Here is a 13111-nt window from a genome sequence, read left to right as displayed (position 1 = left end):
AACTAAATCAAAATAATTGCAAACAAAACTCCCCCTGGGACCTAATGTATGTTGGAGGCACTCGTTGTTTCGAGCAAGCCATGGATTGATGTTTGTTGGTGGAGGGGGAGTATAAACTTTACCATTCTGTTTGGGAACCGCCTATAATGTGTGTAGCATGGAAGATATCGCCATCTCTTGGTTGTTATGTTGACAATGAAAGTATACCGCTCAAAATGTTATTCACCTCTATCTTAAAACTGAGCTCTGGCACCTCTACAAATCCCTACTCCCCTCTGCGAAGGGCCTATCTATTTACTTTTATGTTGAGTCATCACCCTCTTATTAAAAGGCACCAGTTGGAGAGCACCGCTGTCATTTGCATTCATTACTATTAATTTATATTGGGTGTGACTATGATTGGATCTCTTTTACCATGAATTACAATGTCTAGTCAGTCCTTGATCTTTAAAGGTGTTCTGCATTTATGTTTTGCGGTCTCAGAAAGGGCTAGCGAGATACCATCTTGTTATATCATATTATAATTGTTTTGAGAAAGTGTTGTCATCCGAGATTTATTATTATGGCTTGCTAGTTGATTATGCTATTGATATGGGTAATCATGAGACCTGAGAATTATTGCAAATGTGGTTAGTTATAATCTTTGCTGAAAACTTGAATGCTAGCTTGACATATTTATAACAACAAGAGCAAACAGAGTTTGTAAAAGTTTTTTCTTTATTTCTTTCAGTTTGTCAACTGAATTGCTTGAGGACAAGCAAGGGTTTAAGCTTGGGGGAGTTGATACGTCTCCGTCGTATCTACTTTTCCAAACACTTTTGCCCTTGTTTTGGACTCTAACTTGTATGATTTGAATGGAACTAACCCGGACTGGCGCTATTTTTAGCAGAATTGCCATGATGTTGTTTTATGTGCAGAAAACAAAAGTTCTCGGAATGACCTGAAACTCCACGGAATATCTTACAATAAATAATAAAAAAATCTCGCCAAAAATGAAGACCAGGGGGCCCACACCCTTCTCACAAGGGTGGGAGGCGCCCCCCCTAGGGCACGCCCCCTACCTCATGGGCCCCCTGGAGACCTCCCGACTCCAACTCCAACTCTATATAACTGCTTTCGGGGAGAAAAAAATAGGAGAGAAGAAATCATCGTGTTTTACGATACGGAGCCGCCGCCAAGCCCTAAAACCTCTCGGGAGGGCTGATCTGGAGTCTGTTCGGGGCTCCGGAGAGGGGGATTCGTCGCCGTCGTCATCATCAACCATCCTCCATCACCAATTTCATGATGCTCACCGCCGTGCGTGAGTAATTCCATCGTAGGCTTGCTGGACGGTGATGGGTTGGATGAGATTCACCATGTAATCGAGTTAGTTTTGTTAGGGTTTGATCCCTAGTATCCACTGTTCTGAGATTGATGTTGCTATAACTTTGCTATGCTTAATGCTTGTCACTAGGGCCCGAGTGCCATGATTTCAGATCTGAACCTATTATGTTTTCATCAATATATGAGAGTTCTTGATCCTATCTTGCAAGTCTATAGTCACCCATTATGTGTTATGATCCGTTAACCCCGAAGTGACAATAATCGGGATACTTACCAGTGATGACCGTAGTTTGAGGAGTTCATGTATTCACTATGTGCTAATGCTTTGTTCCGGTTCTCTATTAAAAGGAGGCCTTAATATCCCTTAGTTTCCATTAGGACCCCGCTGCCACGGGAGGGTAGGACAAAAGATGTCATGCAAGTTCTTTTCCATAAGCACGTATGACTATATTCGGAATACATGCCTATATTACATTGACGAATTGGAGCTAGTTCTGTATCACCCTATGTTATGACTGTTACATGATGAACCGCATTCGGCATAATTATCCATCATTGATCCGATGCCTACGAGCTTTCCATATACTGGTTTACGCTTATTTACTTTCCCGTTGCTATTGTTACAATCACTACAAAATACCAAAAACATTACTTTGCTTTCGTTACTCTTTTGTTACCATTACCATCACTATCATATTACTTGCTACTAAACACTTTGCTGCAGATACTAAGTTTCCAGGTGTGGTTGAATTGACAACTCAGCTGCTAATACTTGAGAATATTCTTTGGCCCCCCTTGTGTCGAATCAATAAATTTGGGTTGAATAATCTACCCTCGAAAGCTATTGTGATCCCCTATACTTGTGGGTTATCAATGAGAAGGGATGTTCCACCATGGCCCTATATCGCGAGATGACGTCCGAACTCGCATAGGCATGCAATGTCATGACCTCACGTCGTTCAAGAAGCTAGGGTCCATCCTTGATGATATGGAAGGATGAAACTTGTAGTGATTTACGATGTCGATGATGATGATATGTGTCGATTGAACTTGTATACTTTCTGTAGCGATGAAACTTTGTGATGTCCACGGTCCCTGCCGAATTTGCATAATGCTACTTTGTTAGTTTGGGTACGATGACCTATGTACCTCTAGTTAATTAGTTTGCGTACTATATGTTGCATCTAGTTGCTAACCCTTTCTTTTTCGTGTTGCTCTAGTATATTTTGTTGCATATGATCGTACATTCTCTTGATGAAGATGCATCTCTAACAGGTACCTAGATTCTTGATGGCGAAGAAGGAGTGCTACGTCGTGTACAAAGGGAAGGTTCCGGGAGTGTACGATGAGTGCCCTGAGTGTCAGGCGCAAGTGGAGGGGGTCTTGGGCGCCAGCCATAAAGGCTTCAAAAGCAGACAAGAAGTAGAAGCTAGTTACTTGAGGTTCACGCTAGCGCGAGAGAGGACTCATAACCGCCGCCTCATGTACTGCATAGTTCCGCTATCACTCATAGTGATAGCTCTTCTCACGTATATCATTGTTTAGATGGATGACGACGTAGTTGCAAGTATTCGAGACTTGTATCGCTATTTTCGAGATGATAATGAGAGACCACTTTTGTGTTGGATGATGATTATGATGATGACAATATTTGATGAGACTATTTGGATGTATATACTATGATTACATTTGTATGTGTATGATATGCTAGAGATTATTGTATAAAGCCCTAAAAAAAATTCAGCAACAAAAAATAAGGAGCATAAAAAAATTCAAAAACTAATAACAGTAGCGCGGGGTATGGCTTTAGCAGCAGCGTGCTCTTAGCAGTAGCACTCTTTGTTAAAGGGCGCTGCAGCTATTAGCAGCAGCGCGTGCTGCATACAGACGTTGCTGCTATTCCTAGATAGCAGCAGTGCAGGTCGAACCGCGCTACTGATAAGCATTAGATGTAGCACCGTATCAGTAGCGCGGCCACCCGCGCTACTGATAAGTATTTAACCCGCGCTACTGCTAGGCTTTTCCCTAGTAGTGTATATACCACAATATAACTTTAGTGTTAAATTTCAATTTATGCCCAATGGTGAACTAATTAACGAGGTTCACGGCGGTAAGCAGGCTGCCGCTAGAGACACGCATAAGTGATTCGGGAATAAGTGCAATGGTGATGCCCAGAGGGTGTGTAGTGGTGTGGCGGATCCGATTTGGGCCCTGAGAGGATTGTAGGTGAGGAGTGTGTGGACAGCTATGGTAGGCTCCAGCATTGGTGGAGCTACATGCAACCCTGCAGGGGCCATGGCCTCCCCAGGTTTGGTAAATTTTGTGAAGAAATTTTTATATGGAGGTGCAGATTGGAATAAATACATCTTTTGCCCCCCTAGAATTGGACATTTTCTCCCTTGCCCCCACCCCCCCAACCAATCTTGTGTAGCTCTGCCACTGGGCTCCAGCAATGTATTAGTGGTGGTTGGTGGTTCCACTAGCAATGTGTTAGTGTTGGAACTCAACTATAGGCCTGCATGATCATTTTGTGATGTGAGCTTCCTGTGAGCTTCCTTTGAACTTGTGGTGCTAGTGCAAGTGTTGTGAACTTGCTTTGAACCGGTGGCGTAACTAGATTGATAGATATGTATGTTGTGCAAGTGCATGTTTTGCCTTGTTTGTGATGTTGTGATGATGATGGTCATATATCTTTGCTATGTATGTGGTCATGATGATAGCCATATATTTCTATGTTGAATTGATGACCGGAATAAAGGGGAGGTAGTGCTCAGTTTAGGCTGAAACAATCACCATCACTTGTTCAACAACAATCAACATCACCAGTAACATCAACATCAACACCACATTCAACATCATGTGTTCATCAACATCTCAATATAAACATCATTCTGGAAATGGATAGTTCAACTCACAATTAACTCAATGGAATGGACAGAGATCTTGAAAGCTCTAGCACACAATTAAATTGGGGACATTGCCATAAGAACATAACTACTAGTTCAACAATTATCACATAACTTGGACATAACTACTCATCACAAAATTTCCTTTATCTTCCTAATTTTTGCCATGCTCCCCATCTTTCTCTTTAAGAAAGCATGCAACCATGTACTCAAGTGTTTTCTTCTCAACAGTCTATCACTGTCCCGCTCTCTGCCTTGATCCTCGTCACTTTGCGAAAATTTGAAGTTGCCCCATCTAGAACTCTCTTATGCTCCAATCATGCCCTTACCTCAATCAAGCATGTTCTGCTTTAGTCTTTAGAGCTAGTGTCACTTGATTCTCCTCCACAACTTTCTTAAGTTCGTCTTGCACATTCCTATGCTCAACCTGAAGCTTTCTTCTCCCATTAGATAACTCAAACTTTTCTTCAAGATGCTCAAGACTATCCCTAACTCTACATACTTTCTCACTTTCATACATGTCCCTAGTTGGTCGGTGCTTTCTTTAGTGTTCGTGGCCACTCTAAATCAACTCGTTGAATAAAATCACAACTTTCTCCTTCCTACAAATTAATAGAACAACATCTAGTTAACACAATTGATTGCATAAATTCCTACAACCTCGGACCAACATCACCTACATTGCCTATTCTGAACAAAACATAGTTCGTTCTCTAAGTATGGATGGATGAATGAATAATCAGTGGTCAAAATTCATAAAACTATAGAAATGGACAACTGATAACAAATAAATTCCTACTAGCTACACAACATTGTCTAACTGAAAAACACTAATTAACACAAAATACATTGTCTGGCTGAAGAATATTTAGTGGCCAAAGTAATTCATGAAATTGCCTTCTCTCTAAATGAACAGATCAACTGCATACACACCATGAACATGTCCTGCACATCCCAAAAACCTCCTGCATGTGTGCCATCCACAAAAAATGAAGACATGCATGGTATTGGGGATCTAACAAATCACAATTATGAAGCAAACTAGATGAAATTTAAAATCCCCAAATCACAACTACCCTTAACCCTAGAAATTAGAAATCAAATACTCACATCGCTACAATTCCGACCTATCCCCCATGAACCCAGGCAATTTTTCTGTTACTGAAATGAGTAGAGCGCCTGATTTTTCTGTTAAAAAGGAGCAGAAATAATTGACCAGTACGCTTGCATTAAAGCACAAGAGACACGGCACGGGTGCCGACTGCCGAGACATCATAATCCCCAGGAAGGCAGAACCTAAGCGACTGCCTCACCGACCACCTTCAGCTCCTCAACAGCACAAGTATTGATCCACAAAATGGGCCAGATAACCAATAATGCATTTGCTGCGAATGTTCAAGCCATTGTACACGACTGGCACAGTTCCCAGTCAAGAAGCATGGTACATTTGTCCAATGATGCAACATTTTCTGTCAAAAAAAGGAATGTGGTGCACGTTCAACATAGCAACCAAGCCAGCACTCCAGCGACGGCTGGTCTCGAGTGATGTGGAACGAACACTGCCTCTCCATGGAGGAGCCCCCTTCAAAATCCGTAAGGCTTGAATTTCCTTTGAGCCCGCAGCTGCTGTATCCTCTTCTTGTCCTGCTCGAACTTGCTCTGCAGCATCGCCAGCTCTGCACAACAAATACAGGTAAGTAGCTCTCCTAGCAGTTATCTGTGGCCACACTCAAGTTGCATAAAAATGCACCGAACAGAAAGTCACAAGACTGCCATGGCAAACTACAGCGCTGAACATAGTCTACATTCTAATGCATCATACATGTACTGAGCATTAGGAGTAATTAAAGTTAAACTGCACCAATGGTTAAATAGGGAATCCATAAAAATGCTTTTTGACATACCACTCATTTGAGCTTCTCGTTTCTGATGTCTGTAGAAGTTCCGACCAACTTCCTTGGGTTTCTTCTGAGCCATTTTCTCTTGCATTGCAGCCAGAGATACAGAGCCAACCGCTGTTCCAGTTTCAGCATCTGTAGTCTTCTTCCGACCCTTATGATGCATCACCACTGTCCACCCATCTTCTGCAGCTGCTGCCTCTCTTTCCTTCTTCTCCTGAATTAATCAAATAGGTACCACATGACAAAACAACAATGATGCAGTTGCTATGCCAAAACAAACATAGGGGAAATTCTTCCTGTAATAAATAACTTGTCTCAACTTGCAAAATAACTTCAGATATTCAATGAATATTTACGGAACAAGCTAGCTATAAATCAGGACAGTTGACTTCAGATTCTTGAATGTTCAATGAATGGAAAATACGCACCCGCTCTTGTTGTTCCTCATGTGCAGTTATAAACACATCTATATTTTGCTGCAAGACTTTCAAGCCTGGCCGCTTCTGTCTGTACTCCAAGATCCATTCTGACAAGACACCAGTCACACCACATATCAGTATTTGCCATTTTGGACTTTGGTGGATCAATTTGCAGGTTCCAGTATAAAAAGGAAAGATACATAAACACTGTGGAACTCATTTGAGCACAATATCAACTAATAAGGGCCCTTACAGTCCGCACTGCATATGATTAACAGTTAGGCTGATTGTAACAAGCTAGACTTATAGATCTGTAAGTTTCATGATGAAATTAGCTCGTATGAATCTTTTGATTTAAACAAGTCTAAGAAATGATATTCCTTGGAAGTGTATTTGGACACAATACATTCTGTCCTTTTCATTGTGGACACTAGACAGTGGATCTTTATATATGCTAGTGAAATACATCTTTTCGGCAACAAAAAACCAGAAGTGTAGACATTACTTTTCATTCCTCTGGAACAGTCTTCATCGACTGATGCAATCTCAGCAACATTTGCGGTATCAACTTCATGCACCTCCAAATTGTCCTCTCTAACTGATACCTGCATATCTGTCCTGTTGACTTCCCCAGATTGCTTTACTTTCTCTGCGTCCAATGAAAAGAATGCATGTCAGGAAACACAAATATTTATGCAATAGAGAGCTGATAATTGAGAAAAACTTTGTTTAGGATAAAAGTACAGCAGCCTACTTGTCTTATTTTTCTTTCGTTTCTTTGCCTTTTCTGGTTCCCCAATGTCCATAACTCCACTCTCTGCTGCAACTTGGTTGACATCAGCTGCATAAATTATATGTACATCTACTATTAGTGAAACAAAAATATTTATGCAACAGATAGCTGGTAATTGAGAAAAACTGTGTTTAGGATACAAGTACAGCAGCCTACCTGTCTTTTTTTTCTTTCGTTTCTTTGCCTTTTCTGGTTCCCCAATATCCATAACTTCACTCTCTGCTGGAAGTTGGTTGACATCAGCTGCATAAAATATATATGCACATCTATTATTAGTGAAAAGAAAATTTCAGGAATTACTATTTACCGATAAAAAAAAGGAAAAGGCCATAGTTGCTTGCACAGATGAAAAACTATTTGTCAAGAATAAATGTGAAAAATATCAACATTACTCATCATGATTGAAAGGTAGCACAGCAGACAAAGTGGCAACTCAGAAGCAATCTTACCGTTTAGAGTTTCTTCATCGAGATTTTCATGCAGGATATCATCTGCATCATTGGGCTCAACAGAGCTCTTCCCTTCCTTCACCTTCCTTTTCTTCTTCTTCAGCTTAAGTGTTCCAGCATCATTACTGTCCAATGGACTTTGTACCTCAACAGGACTTTTGCTTTCCTTTAGCTGTTTTTTGCTCTTCTTCTTCTTCAGCTTAGGTGTTGCCTCATCCTCATTGAGAGTCACCAAATTATGAGCCTTGGTACAACAGCTTGTTACTTTGGCATGCTTAATTTTCTTCTTTTGCTTCACCAATACAATCTTCTTGCTTCCTATATGTAAGAAGCAACGATAAGAGATAAACCATTATACTACAAGACATAGTTCCATTTCACGCTTTGACAATAGTTGTCAGTCATAAGTAGGGCCTAATAAACAACTCAAAGAGCTGGAACCAAAAAATTAACAAGCGCTCAGGAAATGAGACGGAACTCAAGCTATTTTGCCGTGCACATGAGACACCGATGAGTTCGAAGGTTATCAGAATGCTTTTCTGTCATACCATTCTACGTTTCTACAACCGTGATTGACGATGTACCACTGGATCATTCTCTTACCCTTTGCTGAGGCGATGAATGGACATTTTTAAGCATAAAAACTTCACTCTAGGATGGGCTTAACCCATAATTATCCAAAACAAAATGGCAGGGATTGCGAATACCTTCCGCGATAGCATGTCCGGCAGCGCCCTCGCTCTCAACGGCAGCATCTAAAACTCTATCCTTCTTCTTCTTCAGCTGCTTCCTCTTCACTCCAAGCCCAAGCGCCAGCTTCTTATCAACCTTGGCTTCCCGCGAGGCCTTCTTGTCTACAAAGCAGCGCATTTTTTTTACTTTCGCCTCACAAATTCGAACTGATTCAATCGAGAAGCAACAGGGTGCGTGCATAAAGGGGAAAGTTTCCGCACCTTTGGATTTGCCCATGCCGAGAACAAATCAGCAACGAAGCGTCCACGAGGAGGAACACGAAGAGAATCGGTGGAGAATAAGCCCTCGTCGGCGTCGGGCGGAGGCGCCGGCGGCGGCTGCTGGGTGTCGGCGTCCGGGAGGCGGGAGCTGCGAGGCGCGGTAGGGTTTGGGCGTCTCAATGGGTTTCTTTCTACCGGGCTCAACTGCCCACGAGCATGTTCTGACGGGTGGGCCTAATTCTAACCGGGCCCGCAGTCCAGGGACCAGTGGAGTCACCGGCCCAAAGCCCCTTTTAATAGCGAGCGGCTTGGCGTGCCGAGTCCTCTCCTAAAACCCTAGCTCCACCACCCACCTAAACCCGCGAAGTCACCAAGGCGGCGGCGGCGGCGACAGCAGCAGCGGCGATGGGGAGCGACACGGAGACGGAGAAGAAGAAGACCCCGGTGGCGCTGGCCCCCATCGCCAAGCCGCTCGCCGGCAAGAAGCTCTCCAAGAAAACCCTCAAGCTCGTTCGCCGAGGTTCGTGTGATTGTCCCCGTTCCCTTTTTTGGCCCAAATCAAGCTTTCCTGGGTTCATTCATGATGTGGTTGTTGTCCGCGTGTTTGCCAGCCTCGGAGGCCAAGTGCCTGAAGCGCGGGGTCAAGGAGGTGGTCAAGAGCATCCGTCGTGGGAGCAAAGGGTTGGTATTTCCAGCTCTACTCGTTTACTGTATAGTCCCTGCTGGTAGGAGTAATTAGTACTCCTCTGTAAAGAAATATAAGAGCGTTTAGGTCACCACTTTAGTGATCTAAACCTCTTATATTTCTTTAGATGCAGTAGACTGTAGTATGGTATTGTCCTAGAGAGCTCTGGGCTTAATTCCTCTGTCAGAACTTGTTGCTAAGTGTGGTGCGGGTGATACTTGGTAATAGCAATCAACCAAGGGCAGATAACTCTTCCCTGAAACATGTCGTGCATTTATTTGACTTGCTTGCAAGTTGTGTCTAGTAGTGTAGTGCATATGTCATGGAAAAGAATTCTATGAGACCAGGTCTCACGCGAGACCCATCCTGATGAATGACACGTGGCATTCACAAATCACAAAGCATCCCCCACCCCCCACTTAAAATCAGGGGGGGGGGGGGGATTAGATGCTTTGTGATTTGTGAATGCCACGTGTCATCCATCAGGACGGGTCTCACCTGCTAACCGTGAGACCTGGTCTCATATGTGTCATTTAAAACATCCATACAGTGTACATACTGAATGATTTAGTGTGCTACTCTTGTTGATGATGGGATTGCCCATTTGCCACTACATGAAGTCAAGGACTGGTTGTGTCATTATCTATGTTATGCATTCAGTGGCTTGACTTGCCTAATTTCATTGACACATATTGTTCTGTTTCATGCAGGTTGTGTGTAATTGCCGGAAACATCTCTCCTATCGATGTGATTACACATCTTCCCATACTTTGTGAGGAAGCTAATGTCCCATACATATATGTGACATCAAAAGAGGTATGCTGCATTTTCACTCCAATATTTATGTTTAGTTTGTTGTGATCAATGAGTTGTATCTTATCACGCATTTGCAATTACTGTGTCTCCTTATAACCTTAACAACCTAAAATCCTGGCCAGTTGATGCTTCATGCTATGATGACCAAGTCAACAAAGTGGTGCAACTGGCGCACATTTTTTCTTCATTTGTTTGGATCTTTCACATAGTTTTTATTTGGTTATTACTCCCTCCGTTTCTTTTTACTCTGCATATAAGATTTGGTCAAAGTCAAACTACACAAAGTTTGACCAAACTTATATAAAAAAATATGAACATGTACAATACTAAAACTATATGGTATGAAAATATGTTTCATTGTGCATATGATAATATTGATTTCATATTGTGAATGTTTATATTTTTTAATATAAAGTTAGTCAAATTTTACAAAGCTTGACTTTGACCAAACATTATATGCGGACTAAAAAGAAACGGAGGGAGTAGATTCTCACCATCAACTAATTGTTTGAACATCAAAAGAAAGCTCTCTTCTGTCTTTCTGATAGCTAGTAGTAATGCCCATGCTATCGAGTTGAAAGCTATTTGTTTTCTCTACTTTTAGTACCTTGCAATGTTCCCCTCCCTGGGCACATCACATTCTAAGGAGCACCATGTAGTTGTCTTATCATTTGCTTTTCAAGTGTTCTATTCAATTATCTGTGCTGGAACTAATGAGAAAAGAAACATCTCTTGACATTTTATTTGTCCACTTTACTATAGCTGAATTAGAATCAGACAGTTTATGTTCTAAATCATATGTTTGCACCTTGCATTCTGTTGAGTCGATATAGACCTAAGATTGTCGCTTTACCAGCTTATCTATCAGTCTGACACAGAAGATCTATATTGGGTTAAAAAATGTTTGATAAGTGGAGTCACCCATTTGCCTCCGCATGCTCATTTGAGATAGCATGCATGTTTTCCTGATGTATATATTTGTAACTGTATTGCTGTACCAAGCCCACATCACAGGCCAACATAAATCATTTACAGGCCTGATGTTAAAAAAACTTGCATATTTGGCTTTACATATCTACTCTATTGTCCAGCGAAATATATGTCAGCAACCAGTGTGTCTTTATAACCACCTTGGTGTATTTTCCTTGCATTTTACTAAATAACGTGAGTAAACAAGGTAAAAAAATGTTTCTGTGGGAGAGCATAGCAACTAGGAGCATCATCACATAACCTTTCCCCACGCCCGACACTAACCTATTTTTAACATCTAATTAGAGCGGGGAATCATTCCAATTAGGAAGTTAAGGTTGTTGCTTTTTATTTCACCAGAATTGGAGCCAGGCTCTATCCCTGCATTTTAATAAATAACGTGAGTGAACAAGTTAAAAAAAATGTTTCTGTGGGTGCATAGCAACTAAGGAGCATCACATAGTTGTCTTGTCAATTGCTGTTATTTTTCTTCCCAGTGTGTTGTCTAATTGAGAAAAAGGCACACCCTTTAAAATCCTTTTGCAAACTTAGGTACAACTGCCTTAGTACCTTACATGGGTCTTATCTCATTATTCTTCCCTATGGCCTACTCTAAGCTGGGCAGACCAAGATGGTTGCTGGCAGGTCTTGACAGCATAGGGTTCTTCATTGGGTTTGTATGTTGGTCCATTTTTGTTACCCATTTGCCACAGCACTACTCATTGTCTATGGTTTCCTTGAGAAGTCTGTCTTGCGCCTGTACATGGCCCATGTTACATGCAAGCGTGAAACCGTTCCAAGCCTGATGATGTTAAGAAACGTGACACATTTGGAAAGTAAAATGCATAGTATCAGCTACCAGTTATTTGCCTTCATATCACCACAAAATTTGAAGGAATAATAACAAATATGATGGTGAAGCAGAGGAGATGGTCGTCGTATGTTGTGATTATACTTGCACTGATGGATGTCACTGTTGCCTTGAGATTAAGCTAATGTATTGTGGTTGCTTCCCTTTAACAGGAGCTTGCGACTGCGGGGACCACCAAGAGGCCCACCTGCTGCGTATTGGTGATGACCAAGCCAGCCAAGGGGGAGATCACTGAAGAGGTGAAGGAGAAACTGGAATCGGAATACAAGCAGGTTGTATCTGAAGTTGCTGAGGCTACATCTGCTTTGTTCTGAGAACATTTCCATGGGGAGGAACCATGAACATCTTTCTGTCTGTATTATGTAGCATGATTTTGTCACCCTATCCTTGTTAGTGATCGACGTGTTTATCAGGGAGCTTTAAGCATCGTGAGTCTGGTACTGTGCTATTCGGTTGGCGATTAGATAAAAAAATAGTGCACTATTAACTAATATCGGTGAGCAAATCGTTATCGTTGATGTTGCATAGATGTGATTACCTGAGCGCTCGAGCCATGTTCGCTTCTGTGGAGTAGCTAATATTAAAAATTGGTTGTCTGGGACCACCGAGAGCAAGCAATATCTTAGGGTTTTGATAGGAATGGGGAAAATGCAGTGCGAGGTGCCATGGATGTCCTACACAGAAATTCTGCAGTTGTGCTTTTGGACAAACACAGAAATTTTCTATGACTGATAGAGGATGTATAGTGGAAGTGGCATGAAACAGATGTTTCCAATAGGGGGAAAGAGAAGAAATGGATGCCTTTTTCATAGTTGGACCCTCTAAATTTTTGTAGTTCGTTTATCTAGCGTTTGGTTGATCACATTAGGCTCAGACAGGCCCGCGCCGAAGGAAAATGTGCTGTTTGGCCCGTGAGGAACGCATGAATTGGTGTCACCGCCAGCCGATTCGGTCGGCCTCACCGCAGCGGCAAAACTCACGTCATCATTTCCCTTCTCTCGAGCTTTCCCTCCTGTGTGGAGCCAC

The 13111-nt window shown here is 42.0% G+C and overlaps 2 protein-coding genes across 2 annotated transcripts; one reads left to right on the top strand and one right to left on the bottom strand.

The window, feature by feature from the left end:
• Positions 1-5574: 5574 nt before the first annotated feature.
• On the bottom strand, positions 5575-8951 carry LOC125514481 (ribosomal RNA-processing 7 protein). The gene is made up of 9 exons (XM_048679821.2): positions 8745-8951; positions 8499-8645; positions 7792-8109; positions 7499-7585; positions 7304-7390; positions 7055-7198; positions 6559-6656; positions 6134-6344; positions 5575-5905 (listed from the first exon to the last, which is right to left on the bottom strand). Exons 1-9 carry the CDS (start codon positions 8758-8760, stop codon positions 5814-5816), a joined length of 1200 nt encoding a protein of 399 aa, XP_048535778.1. The 5' UTR covers positions 8761-8951; the 3' UTR covers positions 5575-5813.
• Positions 8952-9049: 98 nt separating this feature from the next.
• LOC125514482 (Ribosomal protein L7Ae/L30e/S12e/Gadd45 family protein) lies at positions 9050-12508 on the top strand. Its single transcript, XM_048679823.2, has 4 exons — positions 9050-9264; positions 9356-9425; positions 10140-10245; positions 12238-12508. Exons 1-4 carry the CDS (start codon positions 9150-9152, stop codon positions 12397-12399), a joined length of 453 nt encoding a protein of 150 aa, XP_048535780.1. The 5' UTR covers positions 9050-9149; the 3' UTR covers positions 12400-12508.
• The last annotated feature ends 603 nt before the right edge of the window (positions 12509-13111 follow it).

This window comes from Triticum urartu, chromosome 6A (assembly GCF_056163025.1).
Source record: "Triticum urartu cultivar PI428250 chromosome 6A, HENAU_Tu73, whole genome shotgun sequence".
NCBI lineage: Eukaryota > Viridiplantae > Streptophyta > Magnoliopsida > Poales > Poaceae > Triticum > Triticum urartu.
Note: the sequence above shows the minus strand (reverse complement) of the source record. Positions and strands in the feature narration are given on the sequence as shown.

Bases quoted from the DNA above. Each gene is read 5' to 3' on its own strand.
- LOC125514481 (XM_048679821.2), bottom strand. The intron at 7,199-7,303 runs GTAGGCTGCTGT...CATTGGACGCAG, and splicing joins ACGAAAGAAAAATAAGACAA to AGAAAGTAAAGCAATCTGGG. The intron at 6,657-7,054 runs GTAATGTCTACA...GTGTCTTGTCAG, and splicing joins CTGTTCCAGAGGAATGAAAA to AATGGATCTTGGAGTACAGA.
- LOC125514482 (XM_048679823.2), top strand. From the start codon at position 9,150: ATGGGGAGCGACACGGAGACGGAGAAGAAGAAGACCCCGGTGGCGCTG. The intron at 9,426-10,139 runs GTTGGTATTTCC...TGTTTCATGCAG, and splicing joins ATCCGTCGTGGGAGCAAAGG to GTTGTGTGTAATTGCCGGAA. The intron at 10,246-12,237 runs GTATGCTGCATT...TCCCTTTAACAG, and splicing joins TATATGTGACATCAAAAGAG to GAGCTTGCGACTGCGGGGAC.